Source organism: Muntiacus reevesi, chromosome 1 (genome assembly GCF_963930625.1).
Source record: "Muntiacus reevesi chromosome 1, mMunRee1.1, whole genome shotgun sequence".
Lineage (NCBI taxonomy): Eukaryota > Metazoa > Chordata > Mammalia > Artiodactyla > Cervidae > Muntiacus > Muntiacus reevesi.
Genome location: NC_089249.1, coordinates 63,913,337 through 63,939,722, shown reverse-complemented (window position 1 = coordinate 63,939,722; position 26,386 = coordinate 63,913,337). Strand labels below are relative to the sequence as shown.

Sequence of the window (26,386 nt, the reverse complement as noted above, 5' to 3'; positions counted from 1 at the left end):
TTCTTTCTGGCTTACTTCACTCTGTATAATAGGCTCCAGTTTCATCCACCTCATTAGAACTGATTCAAATGTATTCTTCTTAATGGCTGAGTAATATTCCATGGTGTATATGTACCACATCTTTCTTATCCATTCGTCTGCTGATGGACATCTAAGTTGCTTCCATGTCTTGGCTGTTATAAACAGTGCTGCGATGAACACGGGGGTACACGTGTCTCTTTCAATTCTGGTTTCCTCAGTGTGTATGCCCAGCAGTGGGATTGCTGGATTATATGGCAGTTCTATTTCCAGTTTTTTAAGGAATCTCCACACTGTTCTCCATAGTGGCTATACTAGTTTGCATTCTCACCAACAGTGTAAGAGTGTTCCCTTTTCTCCACACCCTCTCCAGCATTTATTGCTTGTAGACTTTTGGATAGCAGTCATTCTGACTGGCGTGAGATGGTATCTCATTGTGGTTTTGATTTGTATTTCTCTGATAATGAGTGATGTTGAGCATCTTTTCATGTGTTTGTTAGTCATCTGTATGTCTTCTTTGGAGAAATGTCTATTTAGTTCTTTGGCCCATTTTTTGACTGGGTCGTTTATTTTTCTGGAATTGAGATGCAGGAGCTGCTTGTATATTTTTGAGATTAATTATTTGTCAGTTGCTTCATTTGCTATTATTTTCTCCCATTCTGAAGTCTGCCTTTTCATTTTTCTTATAGTTTCCTTCACTGTGCAAAAGCTTTTAAGTTTCATTAGGTCCCATTTGTTTATTTTTGCTTTTATTTCCATTACTCTGGGAGGTGGGTCATAGAGGATCCTGCTGTGATTTATGTTGGAGAGTGTTTTTCCTATGTTTTCCTCTAGGAGTTCTATAGTTTCTGGTCTTACATTTAGATCTTTAATCCATTTTTGTGCATGGTGTTAGAAACTGTTCTAGTTTCATTCTCCTACAAGTGATTGAGCAGTTTTCCCAGAACCACTTGTAAGAGATTGTCTTCTGTCCATTGTATATTCTTGCCTCCTTTGGCAAAAATAAGGTATCCATAGGTGCATGGATTTATCTCTGGGCTCGCTATTTTATTCTATTGATCTATATTTCTGTCTTTGTGCCAGTACCATACTGTCTGGATGACTGTAGCTTTGTAGTATAGCCTGAAGTCAGGCAGGTTGATTCCTCCAGTTCCATTCTTCTTTCTCAAGATTGCTTTGGCTATTTGAGGTTTTTTGTATTTCCATAAAATTTGTGAAATTATTTGTTCTAGTTCTGTGAAAAATACCGTTGGTAGCTTGATAGGGATTGCATTGAATCTATAGATTGCTTTGGGTAGTATATTCATTTTCACAGTGTTGATTCTTCCAATCCGTGAGCACGGTATATTTCTCCATCTATTTGTGTCCTCTTTGATTTCCTTCACCAGTGTTTTGTAGTTTTCTATATATAGGTCTTTTGTTTCTTTAGGTAGATTTATTTCTAAGTATTTTATTCTTTTCTTTGCAATGATGAATGGAATTGTTTCCTTAATTTCTCTTTCTGTTTTCTCATTGTTAGTGTATAGGAATGCAAGGATTTCTGTGTGCTAATTTTATATCCTTCAACTTTACTATATTTATTGATTAGCTCTAGTAATTTTCTGGTGGAGTCTTTAGGGTTTTCTATATAGAGGATCATGTCATCTGCAAACAGAGTTTTACTTCTTCTTTTCCAATCTGGATTCCTTTTATTTCTTTTTCTGCTCTGATTGCTGTGGCAAAAACCTCCAAAACTATGTTGAATAGTAGTGGTGAGAGTGGGCACCCTTGTCTTGTTCCTGACTTTAGGGGAAATACTTTCAATTTTTTCACCATTGAGGAGAATGTTTGCTGTGGGTTTGTCATATATAGCTTTTATTATGTTGAGGTATGTTCCTTCTACTCCTGCTTTCTGGAGGGTTTTTGTCATAAATGGATGTTGAATTTTGTCAAAGGCTTTTTCTGCATCTATTGAGATAATAATATGGTTTTTATCTTTCAATTTGTTAATGTGGTGTATTACATTGATTGATTTGTGGATATTGAAGAATCCTTGAATCCCTGAGATAAAGCCCACTTGGTCATGATGTATGATCTTTTCAATATGTTGTTGGATTCTGTTTGCTAGGATTTTGTTAAGGACTTTTGCATCTATGTTTGTCAGTGATATTGGTCCGTAGTTTTCTTTTAATGTGGCATCTTTGTCTGGTTTTGGTATTAGGGTGATGGTGGCCTCATAGAATGAATTTGGTAGTTTACCTTCCTCTGCAATTTTCTGGAAGATTTTGAGTAGGATAGGTGTTAGCTCTTCTCTAAATTTTTTTGATAGAATTGAGCTGTGAAGCCGTCCTGGGCTTTTGTTTGCTGGAAGATTCTTGATTACAGTTTCAATTTCCATACTTGTGATGGGTCTATTAAGATTTTCTATTTCTTCCTGGTTCAGTTTTGGGAAGTTGTACTTTTCTAAGAATTCATCCATTTCTTCCAAGTTGTCCATTTTATTGGCAAATAGTTGCTGATAGTAGTTTCTTATGATCCTTTGCATTTCTGTGTTGTCTGTTGTGATTTCTCTGTTTCCATTTCTAATGTTGTTCATTTGATTCTTCTCCATTTGTTGCTTGATGTGTCTGGCTAATGGTTTGTCTATTTTATTTATCTTCTCAAAGAACCAGCTTTCAGCTTTGTTGATTTTTGCTATGGTCTCTTTTGTTTCTTTTGCACTTATTTCTGCCCTAATTTTTATGATTTCTTTCTTTCTACTAACCCCGGAGTTCTCCAATTCTTCCTTTTCTAGTTGTTTTAGGTGTAGAGTTAGGTTATTTCTTTGACTTTTTTCTTGTTTTTTGAGGTAAGCTTTTATTGCTATGAACCTTCCCCTTAGCACTGCTTTTACTCAGTCCCATAGGTTTTGGGTTGTTGTGTTTTCATTTTCATTCATTTCTATGCATATTTTGATTTCTTTTTTTATTTCTTCTGTGATTTGTTGGTTATTCAGAAGCGTGTTGTTTAGCCTCCGTATGTTGGAATTTTTAATGGTTTTTCTCCTGTAATTGACATCTGATCTTACTGCATTGTGGTCAGAAAAGATACTTGCAATGATTTCAATTTTTTGAATTTATCAAGGCTAGATTTATGGCCTAGGATGTGATCTATCCTGGAGAAGGTTCCATGTGCACTTGAGAAAAAGGTGAAATTGATTGTTTTGGGGTGAAGTGTCCTAGAGATATCAATTAGGTCTAACTGGTCTATTGTATCATTTAAAGTTTGTGTTTCCTTGTTAATTTTCTGTTTAGTTGATCTATCCATAGGTGTGAGTGGGGTATTAAAGTCTCCCACTATTATTGTGTTATTGTTAATTTCCCCTTTCATACTTGTTAGCATTTGCCTTACATGTTGTGGTGCTCCTATATTGGGTGTATATATATTTATAATTGTTACATGTTCTTCTTGGATTGACCCTTTGATAATTATGTAGTGTCCTTCTTTGTCTCTTTCCACAGTCTTTATTTTAAAGTCTATTTTATCTGATATGAGTATTGCTACTCCTGCTTTCTTTTGGTCTCTATTTGTGTGAAATATCTTTTTCCAGCCCTTCACTTTCAGTCTGTATGTGTCCCTTGTTTTGAGGTGGGTCTCTTGTGGAGAATATATATAGGGGTCTTGATTTTGTATCCATTCAGCCAGTCTTTGTCTTTTGGTTGGGGCATTCAACCTATTTACATTTAAGGTAATTATTGATAAGTATGGTCCCATTGCCATTTACTTTGTTGTTTTGGGTTTGCGTTCATACAACCTTTCTGTGTTTCCTGTCTAGAGAAGATCCTTTAGCATTTGTTGAAGAGTTGGTTTGGTGTTGCTGAATTCTCTCAGCTTTTGCTTGTCTGTAAAGCTTTTGAATTCTCCTTCATATTTGATTGAGATCCTTGCTGGGTACAGTCATCTGGATTGTAGGTTTTTCTCTTTCATCACTTTAAGCATGTCCTGCCATTGCTTTCTGGCCTGAAGAGCTTCTATTGAAAGATCAGCTGCTATCCTTATGTGAATCCCCTTGTGTGTTATTTGTTGGTTTTCCCTTGCTGCTTTTAATATTTGTTCTTTGTGTTTGATCTTTGTTAATTTGATTAATATGTATCTTGGGGTGTTTTGCCTTGGGTTTATCCTGTTTGGGACTTTCTGGGTTTCTTGGACTTGGGTGAATATTTCCTTCCCCATTTTAGGGATGTTTTCAACTATTTTCTCCTCAAGTATTTTCTCATGGCTTTTCTTTTTGTCTTCTTCTGGGACTCCAAAGATTTGGATGTTTGGGTGTTTAACATTGTCCCAGAGGTCTCTGAGGTTGTCCTCATTTCTTTTAGTTCTTTTTTCTTTTTACCTCTCTGCTTCATTTATTTCTACCATTTTATCTTCTACCTCACTTATCCTGTCTTCTGCCTCAGCTATTCTACTGTTGGTTCCCTCCAGAGTGTTTTTTTAATCTCATTTATTTTATTATTCATTATACATTGACTCTTTTTTATTTCTTCTAGGTTCTTGTTAAAACTTTCTTGCATCTTCTCAATCCTTGTCTCCAGTCTATTTGTCTGTAACTCTATTTTGTTTTCAAGATTTTGGATCATTTTCACTATCATTATTCAGAATTCTTTATCAGGTAGATTCCCTATCTCCTCCTCTTTTGTTTGGTTTGGTGGGCATTTATCATGTTCCTTTACCCGCTGAGTATCTCTCTGACTTTTCATCTTGTTTATATTGCTATGTTTGGGGTGGCCTTTCCATATTCTGGCAGTTTGTGGTTCCTCTTTATTGTGGAGGTTCCTCACGGTGGGTGGGGTTGGACAGGTGGCTTGTCAAGGTTTCCTGGGTAGGGAAGCTTGTGTCGGTGTTCTGGTGGGTGGAGCTGGATTTCTTCTCTCTGGAGTGCAGTGAAGTGTCCAGTAATGAGTTTTGAGAGGTCAGTGGGTTTGGTGTGACTTTGGGCAGCCTGTACATTGAGGCTCAGGGTTATGTTCCTGTGTTGCTGGAGAATTTGTGTGGTATGTCTTTCTCTGGAACTTGTTGGCCCTTGGGTGGTGCTTGGTTTCAGTGAAGTATGGAGGCATTTGATGAGCTTAATTGATTAATGTTGATTAATGTTCCCTGGAGTCAGGAGTTCTCTGGTGTTCTCAGGATTTGAACTTAAGCCTCCTGCCTCTGGATTTCAGTCTTATTCTTACAGTAGCCTCAAGACTTCTCCATCTATACAGCACTGATGATAAAACATCTAGGTTAATGATGAAAAGTTTCTCCACAGTGAGGGACACCCAGAGGAGAGGTTCACAGAGTTACATGAAGAAGAGAAGTGGAAGGAAGGAGATAGAGGTGACTAGGAGGAGAAGAGGGGGAATCAGAAGAGGAGAAGAGGGGGAATCAGAAGAGGAGAGATCAAGCTAGCCAGTAATCACTTCCCTATTTGCTCTCTACATTCTGGAACACTCAGAAAGGTTCACAGAGTTATATAGGGAAGAGAAGAGGGGGGACGGAGACAGAGGTGACCAGGAGGAGAAAAGGGGGAATTAAATGGAGAGAGAGAGAGATCCAGCCAGTAATCATTTCCTTACGTGTTCTCCACAGCCCCGAACACACAAAGAGATTCACAGAGTTAGGTAGGGAAGAGAAGGGGGAGGGAGGAGATAGAGGCAACCTGGTGGAGAAAAAGGAGAATCAAAAGGGGTAGAGACCAATCAAGCCAGTAATCACTCTCCCAAGTAAAAATGGGTACTGAAGATTGGGTTCTTAAAAGTACAAATTGATAACAGATACCAAAAAGCAAAGATTAAGAATCTAGAGTAGATATTAGACTGTGAAAAATACAATATTAAAAAAAAAAAAGTGACAAAAATAATAAAATATATATATGAAGTTTGCTTTAAAAATAGGGGTTTTTTTTTGGCAAGGTATTAGTAGATTATAAAAATGAAAATTAAAGGAGTAATAGATGACTTAAAATAAAAAAATTTTTTTAATTTAAAAAGTGATAATAGTAAAAATATATCTAGGAATTTCTCTGGAGGTGTTGTGGACAGTGTGGGATCAGTTCCGTTTCAGATAGTTCCTTTTTCTGGCTTATACTTCTTAAGATCTATAGGCCTCTTCCTACGTAGTCGGTGCTAACTACAGGGCTTTAATCTATTGCACCTGTCACTTCCAAAGCGATTCCCTCTGTTTATTTTGGCTTCTTCTGCTTGCTGGTCTCTTCAGTGTCTAATTTCTGCCCTGACACAAGGGGGTGGAGGTGGTCACTTATTTAGGCTCACTTGCTCAGTCGTGCTGCAGAGAGGGAGGAATACTGCAAGCAAATATCACTGGCGTGTGTAGGGAGTGCGCGCAGTGTCTCGGTCAGCATGGGTTTGCCCCCGCTCATGGCGTGTGTGCTTTCCCGATCTACACTTCTCAGGCTCCAGGTTGCTCTGCCGGGCACTGTCTGAGGCGGGCCCTGGGTTGCACGCACTTCCCAGGTCTAAGCCACTTCGGTTCAGGTTCTCGAGTACTCCCCAAAGGCACAGACTTGGCTGGGCCTGCATTTTGTGTCCTTCCCAGGTCCGAGCAGCTCAGGTGACCAGGTGCTTGGCGAGCACAGTCGCCCCCACGTGGGGGCTGCATCTTATCGCCTCCCCGGTCCCTGCCGCTCGGTTTTCTGGGTGTACAACGGGTGCGCCTTCTCAGGTGTGCTCTGTGTCTCTTCTGGGGAGCTGATCTCTGGCTGCGATCCTCCCGGCGGATGTCAACCATCCAGAATCCCAAGCACTCTTGGTTAGCAATGGAGCCTGCTTGCAGTTTGGTGGATGATGCCCCTCTGGGGCCGTGATTGCCCCCTCGCGGCTCTGGCTGCCCTCCTCTGCCTGCCTCCAGCAGGGGATGGGCCAGCCCGCAGCCGGCTAGCTCTGCTCAGTCCTTTGTTCTGTGAGCGGGCCTGCCAGTGCCTGAGGTTAGGGCTTTTCACAGGATATTTCTCTCTCTTTTTTTCTTTCTCTCTCTGGCTATCCCACAGTTTGGGTTGCTATCTCATGTTAGTTCCCTCAGATTGCCCTCAAGGCATTCAGGCCAGGTCCTTACCCTAAGCAATGCAGCCGGCGCCGCCCTGTTCAGCCCCCGCTTGCTGGTGATGGCTGCGAGTCTGGGAGTTGCCGTTAGGCACGTAATCTGTGGGTTTTAATTATTTATTTGTTTACTTTTCCTCCCGGTTATGTTGCTCTCTGAGATTCCAAGATTCCCCACAGACCTGCCAGTGAGAGGGTCTCCTGGTGTTTGGAAACTTCTCTTTTAAGCTCCCTTCCCAGGATGGATCTCTGTTCCTACCTCTTTTGTCTTTTATCTTTTATGTTTTTTCCTACCTCCTTTCGAATACAATGGGCTGCCTTTCTGGGTGCCTGATGTCCTCTACCAGGATTCAGAAGTTGTTTTGTGAAATTTTCTCAGTGTTCAAATGTTCTTTCAATGAATTTGTGGGGAAGAAAGTGATCTCCTCCCGCCATCTTATTCCTATTTCTATTCCTCTGCCATTTTAGGGCCGCCCCCCCTTTTCTTATCTTAAATCTTAGACCAAATGGAATTGCTTTTTATGAATAAAGTGGGGAAGGGGTCTAAATTCAACTTTTCCCCTTTATGCATTTATCAATGAATTATTCGTGGGCAATTTTCTAAACAGTCCCATTGGTCTGAATTATTACCTTGGTCAGTTTCATAAATGAATGGAAAAAATAATGAGTGGGTCTTCTGATTTTGTGCCATTTGTTAATTTGGCTATACTTACTTTAATATCTCACAATCTTAACTATCATTATAATATTTTTTATAATCAATTAAAGATCTGACAGGGCGAATCCCATTCCTCTTATGACATTATTCTGCTATAGGTGTGTCCAGGCTTTCTTCATCTCTATCTTCCTAGAGTTAGCTTGTGAAGTCCCACAAAAACAGGGCTGGAACTTTAATTGAAACTGCACTTATCTACAGACTGGTCCAGGAAGAATGAAAATCTGTACAGTTTTGAGTCTTTCTATAGACAGAAAAACTAGGTCTAAGTTTCTGGTCAGATTTATTCTTAGGTACCTCACAGTACGGGGGTTCTGTTTTATTTTGTTGTTGTTTTGCTGTTGTAAATGTTGTCTTTCCCCCCTTCTTTTTAAAAATATTTTTCAAACTATTTGTTGCTGTTGCATAGAAATGTATTTGATTATTTGATTTTTTAAATTGAACTTTTAGCCAGCTAAACTCTTCTATTTTTTTCTACTATTTTTTTGCTTGTTAGTTTCAGTTTTTTTGGCTCTGCCACATGGTTTACGGGATTTTAGTTCCCTGATCAAGGACTGATCCCAGTCCCATGGCAGTGAAAACACAGAGGAAGTGCAGGGTCCTAACCATTGGACTGCCAGGGAATTCCTTATTTTTTCTACTTTTTGTCTGCAGATTCTTTTAAGCTATATAGATAGCCATATCTGTGAATAATGACAATTTTATTTATTCCTTTCCAAAACTTGTGCTTTTCTTTCTTATATTGTGTTTGCTAGAAACTCCAGTACAATGTTAAATAGAAGTAACATCAGACATTTTTTTTTCTTCTTGCTCCTGATTTTAAAGGAAAAGCTTTTAAATTTCCATTGAGAATAATACTTGTTATAAAATTTTTGTAGATGCTTTTCATCACGCTAAGGAAGTTCTAATTCTAGTTCGCTTGCAGTTTTTATTTTTTTAATCATAAGTGGATGTTCAATTCTGTCAAATATTTCTCTTTCCATCCATTCTAATAACATGCTTTTTCTCCCTTGAACCTATAATGTGATGAACGACATTTATAGATTTTTCTAATACTAAATCACTCTTGCTCTCCTGAATAAATCCAACTTGAACACAGATGATATATTTTTGTATATATTTGGAATATTTCTTGAAAATTTAGTAGAATTTGTTGGTTAAACTATGTGACCCTGGCATTTTATTCTTAAGAATCTTTTAGCATTTCAATTTCTCCATTACAGGAAGTATAGACTTTCTATGTCTTCTAAATGCATTTCTAGTGAATTACATTTTTCTAGGAATTTGTTTTCAGTTCATGTAGGTTTTCAAATTTATTGGTATGAAATATTTCAGTATTTTTTCATGTCTTTAGCCTCTGCTGGTCTGGATTTATGCCTGCTTTTATATTCCTAATTATTGTATATGCCTTCTTTTCTGCTTGGTTCATCTCAGAGTTTTCATCTACTTTAATAATCTTTTCAAAGACTCAGCTTGGGCTTTGTTGAAGCTCATTATCTTTGTTTTTTGTTTCTCTTTATTTTCTCTTTTCTTCTACTTTTCATGGGTAAATCATTATTTTTCTAATTTAAGTTGGTTATTTAGTTGCTAATTTTCAGTCCTTCTTTTCTTCCAATATAAATATTTAAAGCTATATGTTTTCCTCTCTCTTCATGTAGTATGTAGTATTTAATAAAACTATTTTGCAGACTTTTACTATCAACTTAGTCATAAGTTTTTGGATTTCATCACGATTTCCAAATGTATGAGATTAAAAAAAATTTTTTTATATATACACATAATTGAGAAAAAATATGACTTGTCAATTCCTTGAAATTTATTGAGACTTTTCTTCTTACAGTTTGGCCCATTACTATTAAAAAAAATTCCATGTGTATTTGAAATGAATGTAGTTAAATTGTCTATTTAAGCTTAACTAAAGTTTTCAACTATTCTATATTATTTACTGATTTTTAGTATGCTTATCAAAGACATGTTTAAATCTTACAGCCTGATGGTAAACTTGTCAGTTTCTCCTTATTCTCTATTACCTTTAACTTTACATTTTTGGAAACTATTGAAAAAGGAAAAATTACTGAATTAATCAGGAAATATTTTTAAAATCTAACAATGATTTTTGCTAAACACTCTTTCATTTGATATTAATACCACAGATTTTTGAGGTGTTGGTATTTCTCTGGTATATGTGTATTTTTTTAAACTTTTTTCATTTTTCCTGCCAATTTGCTTCTAGTGCATATCTTATACACAGCATATAACTGGATTTTATTTATTTATTTTTATAACTGAATTTAAAAAAATTCAATTTGGTAAACTTTTGACCAGTGAGTTTACATTTATTGTACTTATTGATATATTGCACTTGATTCTACCATTTTATTTTTACTATTTTTCTTTCCCCCAACTCTATGCATTTTCTTTCTTTTCTTCTCTCCTTCTTCCCCAGGAGGGTGAGTTTATTTTTGTTATTATATTTTTCTGTATTCTAATTGTTTTCTCTTTATAAATTTATAAATTATTCACTCTATTTCTGTTCTCTCAGTGGTTACCCTGGACATTTTACCAGACTTATTTGATAAGATCTAGTGGGATCGAAAATCCCATGGACAGAGGAGCCTGGTAGGCTGCAGTCCATTGGGTCGCTACCAGTCGGGCATGGCTCAGCGACTTCACTTTCAGTTTTCACTTTCACACACTGGAGAAGGAAATGGCACCCCACTCCAGTGTTCTTGCCTTGAGAATCCCAGGGACGGGAGCCTGGTGGGCTGCCGTCTATGGGGTCGCACAGGGTCGGACATGACTGAAGCGACTTAGCAGCAGCAGCAGCAGTGTCACATAGGGCTTCCCTGGTGGCTCAGATGGTAAAGAATCTACCTGCAATGTGGGAGACCTGTGTTCGATCCCTGGATTGGGAAGAACCCCTGGAGGAGGGCATGGTAACCCACACCAGTATTCTTGCCTAGAGAATCCCCATGGACAGAGGAGCCTGGCAGGTCTCAGAGTCGGACATGACTGAGCAACAAAGAACAAACAGCGCAGCACAGTATCAAATAATATATTAAGCTTTTAATGAACAATTCTATGATTTTAGAACACTAATTTCAGCAAACACCCTGTCTGCTTATGTTATTACAGATCCAGCATTTTAGTGCTGTCCTTTTATAACCCCCTTGAATTAAACAATATAATACTCAGCTTTTTACATGAATAATATTTGCTTAGGTTTGGTGGCTCAGTCAGTAAAGAATCCACCTGCAATGCAGGAGACTAGGGTTTGATCTCTGGTTTGGGAAGATCCTCTGGAGAAGGAAATGTCAACCTACTCCAGTATTCTTGCCTGAGAAATTTAACCTAAGGATTCATGTTTTTCATCATTTTTGAAAATTTTCAGCCACCTCTTGTTTAGTCTTTCTTGCATGGAAATTCCAATTAGACAAATATTAGACTCACTTTTTCCTCCAAATCTATCATCTTTATCTCATTTTAATTCTATTGTATCTCTATGATACATTCTACTCATTTCTTCAGTACTATATTCCAGCTTGCTAATTTTCTTTTCAGCTGTGGTTAGTCTTCCAGTGAGTTTTTTTTTTTTTCACTTCAACAATTACATTTTTTTCATTTCTAGTACTTCTGTTTTTTTGTCCTTCAAACATGCCTCCTCATTGAAATAATTATTGCTTACTTTTCTGTGAGTCTTAAAACATTTCATGCATAGATATTCTGTATTCCATATCTAACAGTTCCAGTATCTGCAGTACCTGGATGAATAATTCCATTATTTGCTGTTTCTACTGTTAAAATGTTTTACCTTTCCCTAGGCTTCATGTGCTTAATGAGCTACTTCTTGATCTTGCTGCTGCTGTTGCTAAGTCACATCAGTTGTGTCCGACTCTGTGCGACCCCATAGATGGCAGCCCACCAGGTTCCACCGTCCCTGGGATTCTCCAGGCAGGAACAGTGGAGTGGGTTGCCATTTCCTTTTCCAGTGCATGAAAGTGAAAAGTGAAAATGAAGTTGCTCAGTCGTGTCCGACTCTGAGTGACCCCATGGACTGCAGCCTACCAGGCTCCTCCGTCCATGGGATTTTCCAGGCAAGAGTACTAGAGTGGGTCGCCATTGCCTTTTCCGCTTCTTGATCTTAATCTGAGGGAATTTTGGAGGACTAAATTGGACAAACATTTCTTACAAGGATCACCATCTGTTTCTGACAATGTCCAGGGGGTTTCACCAACATGGTACTATTTCAGACCTCTAAGAGGTCTGAGGCCAGGCTCAGATTCTCCATCTTGCTCCTGGTCCCAGCAAGTCAAATGACAGCAGTCATGCCACCTGCATTATGCTCTATGTCCATCTCCTATCCCCAGGCCTTCCACAACTTCAAATTCCTGCTGTGCATCAACAAGATAAGGTAGACATGCTTACAGTGATTGCCATTTCCTCAACAGAGGTCTAGCACGAGTCAGTGTCTGGGTCCAGAAGTACACCTCCCATAGGTGTATGCTCACCCATCATGAGTGAAAAGTCACAGAAATTCACTCATCCTGATCTGCTAATAACGAGTCTTAGCATCAATATCTGCTTTGAATCTACCAGTTTTCTCATGCCCTTTCTAGCCCTATTTATGTCAGTTATCACAAGAACCATGAGATTCCTAGGTCAACTCCCACACTCAGATCAAAGAGTCTCTACATCCCTAATCCTGCCCCTTTTAGCACCTTTCTCCAATTCCTGAACCTATAATGCCCTCTAAAATTCATGGTTCATCAAAATTGCCTTACAACCTTTTTTTCTCCTGGATGCCCTCATCAACTTCTTGCAACAACAGAAATGTGGATTGCCCCTGAAAGCAGTTTTTCCTGCAGTCTTCTCAAATGATGTTTTTCCTCTCTCACACCCCCTGTTGCCACTGGGCGTAAAGGTTTGGGTAGCATCTCCTTGTTCTTCAGTGCTTCTTTCAGATCTATCTCCCTCCTCTCCAAGATCTCTAGCTTTGATACTCATGTCATCAGAATAAGACCATTTATTTGGATGTCAATAAGATATGAAAAAGAAATGGAAGGTACAGACACCAGGAAGAGAAGAAACAAAATTATTTTTGTTCACAGATGACATAATAACCTATGCAGAAAACTCAAAAGAATTGACAAAAAAACTGCGAGTTTAATTATAAACTCACGATTATAACAAGGTTGCAGGAGACAAGATTAATATACAAAAAATCATTTTCCTATATGCCAGTAATGAAGTAGAATTTGAAATTAAAAACTCATTACCATTAGAGCACAGAGAACTTTTAGGGTAGTGAAAACACTCTGTATCATAATGATGGGTATATATACATCATTTTACATTTGTCCAAACTCAGGTTATACACTACTAAGACTGAAGCCTCAGGTAAACTATGGACTTTGGATGACTAGTTATATGTCAGTGTATTTTAGGTTCATTAATTGTAACCAGTGGATGTTGCTAATGATGGGAAAGTTATACATGTATGGGGATGCAAGGTATATGGGAAATCTCTGTAGCCTCCTCTAGATTGTGCTGTGAATCTAAAACTCCAATAAAGATAGAGAAAACAAACTTATGGTCACCAGGGGATAAGTGGTGGTAAACTGGGATTGACATTCGCACATAACTAACAAGGACCTCTGCATAGTGCAGGGGACTCTACTCAGTACTCTGTAATGACCTGCACGGGGAAGGAATCAAAATAGAGTAGATGTATTTATTAGTGTGACTGATTCACTGTTATACAGCAGAAACAAATACATTGTAAATCAACTATGCTTCAATAAAAATTTAAAATAATAAAATTCCTGTAAAAACTCTGTAAATATCAAGAAATTTATTTCATTAGTACCCCCTAAAATGAAATAGCTTAGATATATGTATAGAAAAATGTGCATAAGATATGAAGAAAAATATAACATTCTGATGGAACTAAATTAATGTAGAGAGATTCCATGTTCACAGATAGGAACACTCAATATTGTCAAAAGGATAGTTCTTACCAACATTGATCTACAGATTCTGGCCAATCCCTCTCAAACTGCCAGTAAGTTATTTTGTGATTATCAACAAACTGATTTTAAACTACATATTGAGAAGCAAAAGAACCAGCCAACTCAATAGACAATACAGACCCAATACAACTCCAAAGTTGGAAGACGCTCTATCCTACTTCAAGGTTTACTATAAAGCTAGAGTAATAAAAAGCATGTGCTACTGAAAGACAATTAGATCAGTGGAACAGAACTACATAAACAGACCCAGATGAATACAGTCCACTGATCTTCAACAAACATATCTTTTTTCAGCAACCCAATTACTGTCATTACACAATGGAAGTGACAAATAGATACAAAGGGTTCAGTTCAGTCACTCAGTCGTGTCTGACTCTTTACGACTCCGTGAATCGCAGCATGCCAGGCCTCCCTGTCCATTACCAACTCCTGGAGTTTACCCAAACCATGTCCATTGAGTCGGTGATACCATCCAATCATCTCATCCTCTGTCATCCTCTTCTCCTCCTGCCCTCGATCTTTCCCAGCATCAGCGTCTTTTCAAATGAGTGCTCTTCGCTTCAGGTGGCCAATGTATTGGAGTTTCAGCTTCAACATCAGTCCTTCCAATGAACACCCAGGACTGATCTCCTCTAGGATGGACTGGTTGGATCTTTTTGCAGTCCAAGGGACTCTCAAGAGTCTTCTCCAACACCACAGTTCAAAACCATCAATTTTTCGGTGCTCAGCTTTCTTCACAGTCCAACTCTCACATCCATACATGGCCACTGGAAAAATCATAGCCTTGACTAGACAGACCTTTGTTGGCAAAGTAATGTCTCTGCTTTTTAACATGCTATCTAGGTTGGTCATAACTTTCCTTCCAAGAGGTAAGCGTCTTTTAATTTCATGGCTGCAATTACCATCTGAAGTGATTTTGAAGCCCCCCAAAATAAAGTCTGACACTGTTTCCACTGTTTCCCCATCTATTTGCCACGAAGTGATGGGACCAGATACCGTTATCTTAGTTTTCTGAATGTTGAGCTTTAAGCCAACTTTTTCACTCTCCTCTTTCACTTTCATCAAGAGGCTTTTTAGTTCTTCACTTTCTGCCATAAGGGTGGTATCATCTGCATGTCTGAGGTTATTGATATTTCTCCCGGCAATCTTGATTTCAGCTTGTGCTTCCTCCAGCCCAGTGTTTCTCATGATGTACTCTGCATTAAGTTAAATAAGCAGGGTGATGATATACAGCCTGGACGTACTCCTTTTCCTATTTGGAACCAGTCTGTTGTTCCATGTCCAGTTCTGACTGTGGCTTCCTGACCTACATACAGGTTTCTCAGGAGGCAGGTCAGGTGGTCTGGTATTCCCATCTCTTTCAGAATTTTCCAATTTATTGTGGTCCACATAGTCAAAGGCTTTGGAATAGTCAATATAGCAGAAATAGATATTTTTCTGGAACTCTCTTGCTTTTTCAATGATCCAGTGGATGTTGGCAATTTGATCTCTGGTTCCTCTGCCTTTTCTAAAACCAGCTTGAACATCTGGAAGTTCATGGTTCACATATTGCTGAAGACTGGCTTCAAAATTTTGAGCATTACTTTACTAGCATGTGAGATGAGTGCAATTATGCAGTAGTTTGAGCATTCTTTGGCATTGCCTTTCTTTGGGATTGGAATGAAAACTGACCCTTTCCAGTCCTGTGGCCACTGCTGAGTTTTCCAAATTTGCTGGCATATTGAGTGCAGCACTTTCACAGCATCATCTTTTAGGATTTGAAATAGCTCAACTGGAATTCCATCACCTCCACTAGCTTTGTTTGTAGTGATGCTTCCTAAGGCCCACTTGACTTCGCATTCCAGGATGTCTGGCTCTAGGTGAATGATCACACCATTGTGATTACTGAAGGAGTTAGATATGATAGATTGAGTGCCTGAAAAACTTTGGACAGAGGTTTGTAATAGTTACAGGAAGCAGTGGTCAAAACCACTCCCAAGAGAAAGAAGTGCAAGAAGCAAAATGCTTGTCTGAGGAGGCCTTACAAATAGCTGAGAAAAGAAGAGAAGTGAAAGGCAAAGGAGAAAAGCAAAGATATGCCTATCTGAATGCAGAATTCCAAAGAATAGCAAAGAATGAAAAGAAAGCCTTCCTAAAATGAACAATGCAAAGAAATAGAGGGAAACAACAGAATGGGAAAGACTAGAAATCTCTTTAAGAAAATTAGAGATACAAAGGGAACATGTCATACAAATATGGGCACAATAAAGGACAGAAATGGTATGGACCTAACAGAAGAGATTAAGAAGAGGTTGCAAGAAAACACAGAAGACTATACAAAAAAGATCTTGACACAGACAAACACAATGGTGTGATCATTCACCTAGAGCCAGACATCCTGTAGTGTGAAGTCAAGTGGGCCTTAGCATCACTATGAACAAAAGCTAGTGGAAGTGATGGAATTTCAGCTGAGCTATTTCAAATCCTAAAAGATGATACTGTTAAAGTGCTGCACTCAGTATCCCAGCAAATTTGGAAAACTCAGCAGTGGCCACAGGACTGGAAAAAGTCAGTTTTCATGTCAATCCCAAAGAAGGGCAATGCCAAAGTTTGTTCAAACTACAGCAAAATTGCACTCACTTCACTTGCTGGCAAAGTAATGCTCAAAATCCTCCAAGCTAGGCTTCAATAGTACATGAACACAAAACCTCCAGATATACAAGATGGATTTAGAAAAGTCAGAGGAATCAGAGATCAAATTGCCAACATCCTTCAGATTATAGAAAAAGCAAGATAATTCCAGAAAAACATCTACTTCTGCTTCATTGACTACGATAAAGCCTTTAACTGTATGGATCACAACAAACTGTGGAAAATTCTTAAAGAGATGGGAATACCAGACCACCTTACCTGCCTCCTGAGAAATCTGTATGCAAGTCAAGAATTCAGTAGCTAGAACCGGACATGGAACAATAGACCAGTTACAAATTGCAAAACAAGTATGTCAAAGCTGTACACTGTCACCCTGCTTATTTAACTTATATGCAGAGTACATCATACGAAATCCCAGGCTGGATGAAGCACGAGCTGGAATCAAGATTGCTAGGAGAAATATCAATAACCTCAGATATGCAGATGACACCACCTTTATGGCAGAAAGCAAAGGAACTAAAGAGCCTCTTGAAGGTGAAAGGAGAGAGAAAAAGCTGATTAAATTTAAAATCTCAACATTCAAAAAACGAAGATCATGGCATCTGGTCCCATCACTTCATGGCAAATGGCTGGGGAAACAATAGAAACTGACAGCTTTTATTTTCTGGGCTCCAAAATCATTGTGGACTGCGACTGCAGCCATGAAATTAAAAGACGCTTGCTCCTTGAAAGCAAAGCTATGACCAACTTAGACAACATATTAAAAAGCAGAGACATTACTTTGCCAACAGAGGTCCACCTAGTCAAAGCTATGGCTTTTCCAGTGGTCATGTATGGATGCGAGAGTTGGACTATAAAGAAGTCTGAGCACTGAAGAACTGACACTTTTGAATTATGGGTTTTTAGAAGACTCTTGGGAGTCCTTTGAACTGCAAGGAGAGTAAACCAGTCAATCCTAAACGAAGTCAACCCTGAATATTCACTAGAAGCTGATGCTGAGTTTCCAATACTTTGACCACTTGATGAGAAGAGCCTATTCATTGGAAAAGACCCTGATGCTGGAGAGACTGAAGGCACGAGAAGGGAGGAGAGGACAGGGTGGTTGGATGGCATTACTGACTAATGGACGTGAATCTGAGCGAGCTCCGGGAGACTGAGAAAGTCAGGGAGGCCTGGTGAGCTGCAGTCCATGGAGTTGCAGAGTCAGACAAGACTGAATGAACTCAATTACTGTCATGCTGATTTTGAAGAAAGATAAAATGGTCTCATAGCTTATAAAGATTTAAAAACCAATCTGCTAGTAGAAAATGCAATATATAAAGTTACATTCAGTAACTGTTCCTTGCTTAAAGATCTGATATCAGAGATAGATGAAAAGGAGGTAAAAGACAGTGCGGATATGAGTAACATGGTCTTTGGAGTCAAACATGGTTAACATTTCTTCCATAAAGTAGACGTATGACCTGAATCTCTGAGTTGTATGTGAGTGCGCTCTGTCAGTCGTGTCTGACTCTTTGAGACTCCATGGACTGTAGCCCACCAGGCTCCTCGGTCCATAGAATTTCCCAGGCAAGTATACTAGAGTGGGTTGCCATTTCCTTCTCCAGGGGATCTTCCCAACCCAGGGATCAAACCTGCATCTCTTGTGTTTCCTGCACTGGCAGGCAGATTCTTTACCACTGCGCACTGTGTGTGTAAAATGGAATGGAAGTATCACCTTCTTCAGAGTGGTTAAGAACAAGATGTGTGTGTGCATTTGTGTAACTCCGTGTGTGTGTGTGTATATCTCCACAATGTAGGTACTGGGTAGTAAAGGAGAATACGGCTATCAAGAAAAACCAGAGTCCAAATAATTCTCCTGGGTTTTGAGTCAAACAGACCTAAATTAGAATGCTGTTTCTGCCACTGCCATCTATGATCTTACTATGGTTCCAAGATAAAAGGTTACTATATCTCTTCTCCTACTCCAAGGCTATATAATAGCCCAAGTAGAGAACATGAGCCAGTTTAAGTCTTGACTCAAAATACATCTGCTTGGAATATGCAGAAAGCTTTGTGGTCAAGTAAACCTGGAATCTGGTCACTTTCCAGCCATATGATTTGGGGAAAATTACATAATCTCCTTCTGGTTTCTCATTCTTCAAATGACTTTTGCTAAAGTCAGCATGTTTAAAAGACTTTAAGTAGAAAAAGTAATTTTGTTAAAGACTAATTTTCTTAGATATTTGCAATGAAAAGAGCTGGTCTCAAGGGTACCATTCCACATTTCATAATGGAAAGAAATACATAAGACTATTTTAAAATCTTTCATAACAGATATTCAATACCTTTATTGTGGAGGAAAAGATACAAAAATATAGCATTCCCAAAAGCACAACTCTTAAAATGCTGGTTTTATTACAGGACTCAAAACTTTAATGGCATTCCCATAATACAGTCAGAAAGTAGAACAAGCCCTAAAGAAAAATGCAAAAATGCCAAGATCTTCTCCAACCACAATTATTTTTAATCCATGAAACAGAATTTCCCTACAAATTAGGTAGTTTTTATAGTAATGACATTTATCATTGATGTCATCTGTTTAATATATGACTATAGTCAGAAGGGAAGTTGGGTCTGCTATTTTTCCAGAAATTGAAAAATGTACCATCATTAAGATAAGGAAGAGAAAGATTTGTATCTGTGTTTTGGGGACGTGTAAGGCGAGACTGAAGTCTCACAGTTGGAGAATTTATGGATATTGCTGGGGGAATTGGAGATGCTCTCTAGTAAGCGGGTAATCCCTCTTCCCCGAACACTGCTGTTTTGGCCAGAGATTTTCACCCCAGATGGGTAGTCACCTAGGATATTAAAAATACAAGAAAAGAAATGTAGCAATTTTACAGTCTCATTATAAACAGCTTCCTCAATTGATTCATACTACTGTATGCCTTTCACTTAACCATGATTAAACAGATCATCAAAAGGGGAGATAATTCTTAGAGTAAATGCCAAAAGGCTGAACAAGAATATTCTTTTTAAGTCCTGGAAATGTTAATTGAAGTTCTTCAGGGACCATTTGAAATTTCATGTCACTAGCTTTTTTAAACTTTCTCATTTCCCCAGAGACACCCTCACATCAAAACTATAAAACAACAGCTGCTACAAGGGCTTTATTTTAAATGCCCTGAACAAAATTCTGAAGAGTAAGTTAAATTTTATCAAAGTGGTAAAAAGTCACACATATCCAAAAAAAGTGCATTTGACAAGTAAAACTCCCAATTCAAGATTCCTATGTCCTAAAGCCAATTTGGAACATCTGTTTAAGTACCATACCCTGGAATCTTGGAAAGACCCTAACTTTTTAAGGTGCCTTATTAAACATAAGATACTTACCAGTGGGTGTGTTTGATCTTTTGTCTTGATTAGAAGAGCTGAAATGAGAGAATCCTGGGCTCTCAACCCTTAGCTTCTGTAAGTAAAAAGCAACCAACAAACAAAAAAATGTGGGAAACGTTTATTTCTTATTATTGGATCATCTACTTCAAATTACTCCTTAAATACAAACTAACACCCACTTTCCAATGTCTGATCAACTTTTGAAGAGTACTGTTGTAAAGGAAAGCAGAAGGAAATCTTCAAGGGGGAAATTACAGCATAAAAAAGGGTTTTTATTTTTAAATATGAGATCATACAATGTTTCCTAATAAGAATGACTCAGAACAGAGAGAAACCCTAGTGATGAAGGATAAAGTATAAAATCACTAGAGCCATGTCCTTAGGTAGGTAAGAGAATGAGATATATAGAAATAAAAGGACTGGCTTTAGATAGAAACACAGACAATTCATGCATTAAAGCAGAGTATATGGTAAATGTAATGGTAGGAATACATGGAAAACCTCTGATTGCTTCTATTTTCTCAGAGAAGGAGGGGAAAAGAGCGTCAGCTAGAACAAGGATGAAGGAACAGGTGATGGAAGTTTGAAGTGAGAGAAGATGAGAAATAACTGCCTAGGAGAGAGGAAGATTAATCAAACCAGAGAAATGGACCACTGCCACGCACTGCTAAGGGCTCACGTGAAGCTGCTGGTGAGAGAGGTTAAACAATACCAGTCAGTATGGCGGTTTCTTTTCAAACGTGTAAGAACAGAGTAGGTAAAAGGCTGATTTAATCAGGATTAGTGCTCATTAACCAAGTATGATGAAGAATGAAAGGTCACTGGAGGTGACAGTGCAAGTGAGTGGAAATAACAGAGCAAGGAGTCTAAAAAGGGAAGGAAGGAGGTGAAGGGCAAGGTGAGGAGAGAGAAAGATGCAAGGTGCAGCACTGTCCATGTGAATGGTACCCCTCGAGTTGTGCAGTGCAGCGACCCTGTGAAGGAGGGCTTCAGAACAGTGGAGACAAAGAAGGTCTCAGTCAAGATAAAGGAACTGCGGGCACTGAGGTACCAGAGAAAGACACTGGTAGTCGGACAGCAAGATGCTTGAAATCGAGATTGCGCGAAGATGCCACTGGGACCTAGAATATGATCATGGGAGTGGATATTTGATGGATGGCAGGAGACAGCACCACTGGAGAAGGGGAAGTCAAGGAAATGAAATATCAGGCAGTTAGAAAGATCTATGGGGAAACTGTAATCAAGAATTCTGACGGCAATACTGTTTTATCTTCTGCCTCAATGTTGCTCTAAGAATGAAGACGTCCAAGTCAGGGGCCTAGGGACTCCAGAAAGGGATTATCAGTGCTACAGCCTGAATGACATGAGATTCAAAGCCTAGCGATTTTAGAGAGAAGTTAGGAAGTCTGGAGGTCACAAAGTTAAATAAGGACAACTACCTCAAATCTAGGCCCACAATAAATGAGGGGAAAAAAATGCCGCCATTTTAAAGAGCTAACAGGGAAACAGTGTCTTTAGAAGACAGTCAAATTTTAGTTAGAATCAAGGAGGAAAACAGGCCTTCCCCAGAGGAGGCTGACAATACAATATTTTGTTGATAACTGAGGTTGAGAAGACACACAGTTGGGGAGGGCTGAATACAGAATTGGCCTAGTAAGATGAGTTTGGGAAATGAGCTAGGTATCCTGAGCTTGCATAGTTATTGATGCTAACAATGAAAGGGGGGATAATGTGACTAAACCTGGTAGTCTCAACACAGACAGCAATGATGGGGCTAAGGCAGGGTTTCTCATCCTGGATACTACTGCCATTTTTAGGCTAGGTAATATTTTGTTTAGAAGGTTGTCCTGTCCCTTGTGGCTGCAGCACAGGAGACCTGGGTTCAATTCCTGGGTTGGGAAGATCCCCTGGAGAAGGGAAAGGCTACCCACTCCAGTATTCTGGCCTGGAGAATCCCATGGACTGTGTAGTCCATGGGTCGCACAGAGTCGGACGCGATGGAGTGACGCTCTCTCTCACTTTCTTCCACTGTGCATTGTCAGGTGTTTAGCAGGCTTTTTGGTACCTACTCACGAGAAGCCAGCAGCGCCCCATTCCCGGCTGTAACAACCAAACACGTCTCCAAGTGTTGCCAGGTGTCTCCTGCACGGCACAAAAACTGGCCCCCCCTGAAGAATCACTGGGCTGGGGTTAACAATACAGAGAGAACAGTCCTGCCCAGGTTTTAAACTGTCACACGAGTGAGACAGACTTTGGGGGGGGGGGTTACATTTCTGAGTTTTAACAAAGAGATCTGTGAAACCACCACTGCAGTTAGGAGACAGAGCCATCTTATCACCTCAAAAACCTCCCTCACACTATCCCTTCACAGACACACCCTCCCCGACTCCCTGGGAACCACTGACATGTCCACCATTACCATTTGTATTTTCAAGAATGTCACATAAATGGAATCATACAGTATATAACTTTTGAGACTGCTGCTTTTGCTATGCATAAGTATTGCCTTTGAGATCGATACTAATAGTTATTTGTGTCAATCACTGATTCCATTTTGGGGTTCCCCTTTCACTATTTTATTATTTTAAAATAATAATATTTATTATATACTATATTCTATGGCAGAATTCTTAGTACTTTCATATGCTGCTACATTTAACCCTACAACTACTAGCCCTTATTATTATTATTTTTCTACAGGTAAGAAATCAGCACAGATAGTTCAAATAACTTGCAATCACCCAGCCTACATGTAGCAGAACCTGAAGTGAAATTCAGGAATTCAACTAGAGAGCCCATACTCTTAACTGCTATGTTCTCAGTAGTATACAGCAAGGTCTACGAGTAAGTAAATAGCAAGGAGGAAAGAGAGCTGGTACGGAAATTATATTAGCCTCTAATCAAATTCGGAGTCAGGTCTTGTATTTAAAATATCTACTTCAAAAATGTGTATCATATAATTTTCTGAATAAATGTTTGAATGTGTTTTGTATAAAGACTAATGCCAAATGTTCCCCAGAAGGAAAAAATATACCAGGAAAGGAAAGGATCTTATGCAAAATCCAATTGGATTAAAAACTGTCATTCCATGAAGGATTAAAAACACGTCTAAGAGAAGAGAGACCCAAGCAGGAAAGCTCTTTGTCTGCCTGCGGACCACAACCACGCTGAGCAGGACACAAGAAACCCGCAACAAGACCAGCTCCCCACCTGGTAACGCCCTGCATCCAACACAACCATCTTGGGGGTCACACTATTGCTGGCCTCGTAATCCTGAAGCGGTACATGAGCCTCTGTGAGCTGGATTCCAAAGAGAGTGGCCAGAGAATTACTGATGCAGTACCTTTAAAAAGGAATTCAAAATGTTCATTATCAGAATCTTATCTAATTCATTTAAAAAGCAGTCACATTTTAAAAGTTTCTAACAAAGTATGTGAGAGATACTGTAAATCTGGGGGAAAAGAAATTTAGAGATTTGAATAAAATGGGACTTGGTAGCAGCACATATAAAACTGGGTACCAGTGGTAAGCAATACTTTGATTAGCAAATCTATCAGCCTCGTTATAAGAGAACAGGAGTGAGGGTACAGATCACCAGAATTCTTATATATTTAAGGCAGGGAGAAACACCACCAGGAGGAGGGCTAAAACTTAAACACTTCTTCATTCTCAGACCAACGATCAGCAACTGTATGAAGTGATCAACAGAGCACCTACAGATCTGAGGCTGCAGGAACTTTCCTCACAAAATGAGGAGAAAAGGGTCTATATTTTTTGAGCACCTTCACGAGGAAGTGCTGTTCTTAACGACAGTAGGGGATTTTACTTTCCTATAGGAACCCTAGAAGGAAAAATTCAGCTTAAGTGCTTCTGAAGGGTCAGTCAAATTGCTCAGGTGGTAATTACATCCAACAAATAGTGACAGGGGCCGAATAATAAAAGTAACATGATTTTAAAAAGTGTTTGTTTTAAAAGGGAACTGTGGAAACAGAGGTGAAGTGATGCATCCTATATGTCAAAGCAACAAGGAAAGTTGCAAAGAATTCAGTGCAGATTAGAGTATTATGAAGACACTCCTAACTTACGCAATTTTCTTGCAAACAGCTAAAGCACAGAACAGAATATCATTTTCTTCATGCCACTTGCACCTGTACAAAAAAAGACTTTAATATCCTGATCTAATGAGTTTTCAAGTGCCAAATTTCAAACTTAGTGTCACTTTTTCTTAAATGATTTCAATTATTACTCAAATACTAAAATTTCTAATTTAACATACAAAATAATTTTTTTAAAAAACAAGTTTTTTACATTACTTCCTCAGATGTAAATTCATGATAATATTGCAAACAACACACAACTATAAGAGAGAAATTTTACCTTGAAATAAAATGAGAGATCGGGAGACATATTAGTGACTATGGTTAGCATGCACTCATAAAACAAGCATTTACTGAATACATACTACTTACCAGGCTTGTTCTAGGCATTCAGCATTTAATGAAACACACTTATGCACACAAAACCTACTTTCTAATGGGGAAGTCAGATTAAAGATATTTAGGCATAACATACAGTAAGTTAGATGATAAGTTCTAAGAAGGAAAAAAACAAAAAGGTGATATGAAATGCTACAGAAGGGTGACATTTTAGGTAAGTCAGGCAGGGAAGGTATGACTGAAAAACGGATGTTTAAGTGAAGACTTCAGGCAGTGATGTTAAAATGACCAACAACAAACATACAAGAACCACTATAAACCTGCATATATATATATATATCTTTCCCCTGAGTGCCAAAGTCTACTAAGACTCAGAACAGTACTACCTGCATAATACTGGGTTGGCCAAAAAGTTTGTTTGGGGCTTTCTGAAAGATGAACAAACTGTTTGGCCAATCCAATAGGAGGCTTGCCTGAACTTAGCAAGAATCTTCATTTAAAAATTATAAACATGGCAAACAGTAAGTACTGCATGTCTATCTACTAACCACTGAAGATAAGAAGAAGGAAACAATCCCATTTACCATTACATCAAAAAGAATTAAAAAAATACCTAAAAATAAACCTACCTAAGGAGGCAAAAGGACTGAAGTTCAAAAACTAGAAGATAACTGATTAAAAAAATCTAAAGATGACATCAACAAACAGAAAGATAAACCATGTTATTGGACTGGAAGACTCAATCAAAATACTACTTCAGTCTACTGACTCAACACAATCCCTGTCAAATTACCAATGTTCTTGAAGATCAAGAACAAAAGACTTAAAATTTTATGGAAATCCAAAAGACCCCAAACAGCCAAAGCAATCCCGAAAGAAACACAGAGCTGGGGAAAGACTTCAGACTACACTATAAAGCTACAGTCATCACGAACAGTATGAAAAGGCAAAAAGATATCACGCTGAAAGATGAACTCCCCAGCTCGGTAGGTGCCCTATAACTACTGCAGAAGAGTGGAGCAATAGCTCCAGAAGGAGTGAAGAGGCTGAGCCAAAGCGGAAACAATGCCCAGCTGTGGGTGTGTCTGGTGGTGAAAGTAGAGTCCAACGCTATAAAGAACAATAATGCATAGGAACCTGAAATGTTAGGTCCACGAATCAAGATTAAATGAACGTGGTCAAACAGAAGATGGCAAAACTGAACACTGACATTTTACAAAGCAGTAAACTAAAATGGAAGGGAATGCGTGAATTTAATTCAGATGATCATTATATCTAAAACTGTGGGCAAGAATCCCTTAAAGGAATGGAGTAGCCCTCTTAGTCAACAAAGGACAAAATGCAGTACTTGGGTGTAATTTCAAAAATGGTAGAATGATCTCAGCTCATTTCCAAGGCAAACCACTCAATATCACAATAATCCAAGTCAATTACCCAATCACTAATGCTGAAGAAGCTAAAGTTGAACTGAAAAGTTCAATGATGACCTATAGAACCTACTGGAACTAACACCAAAGAAAGATGTCCTTTTCATCATAGGGGTCTTAGAATGCAAAAAAAGGAAGTCAAGAGATACCTCGAATTACAAGCAAGTTTGACCTTGGAGTACAAAATGAAGCAAGGTAAAGGCTAACAGTTTTACCAAGAGAACACACTAGTTATAGAAAACACTCTTATCCAGCAACACAAGAGGCAATTCCACACATGGACATCACCAGATGGTCAATACTGAAATCAGACTGATTATATTCTTTGTAACCAAAGATGGAGAAGCTCTATACAGTCATAAAAACAAGACGTGGAGCTGACTATGGCTCAGCTCATAAGCTCCTTGTAGCAAAATTCAGGGTCAAGTTGCATAAAGTAGGGAAAACCACTAAGACATTCAGGTATGACATAAATTAAATCCCTTATGTTTATACAGTGGAGGTGATTAATAGACTCAAGGGACCAGATTTGGTAGAAGAGTGTCTGAAGAACTATGGATGGAGGTTCATGACATTGTGCAGGAGGTGGTGACCAAAACCATCCCCAAGAAAAAGAAATGCAAAAAGGCAAAATGGTTGTCTGAGGAGGCCTTACAAATAGCTGAGAAAAGAAGAGAAAGGCAAAGGAGAAAGGGAAAGG

General features: G+C 38.7%; 1 protein-coding gene across 2 annotated transcripts in view; it reads right to left on the bottom strand.

The window, feature by feature from the left end:
• Positions 1-19,097: 19,097 nt before the first annotated feature.
• The window catches only part of MAEL (maelstrom spermatogenic transposon silencer), a 46,026-nt gene continuing 38,737 nt past the window's right edge, over positions 19,098-26,386 (bottom strand). For both annotated transcript variants that reach the window (XM_065924690.1, XM_065924700.1), the window contains 4 exons: positions 23,909-23,971; positions 23,034-23,166; positions 19,821-19,896; positions 19,098-19,285 (listed from right to left, as the gene is read on the bottom strand). In XM_065924690.1, coding sequence (XP_065780762.1) covers positions 19,098-19,285; positions 19,821-19,896; positions 23,034-23,166; positions 23,909-23,971 — 460 coding nt within the window. The remainder of the gene's footprint in view (positions 19,286-19,820; positions 19,897-23,033; positions 23,167-23,908; positions 23,972-26,386) is intronic.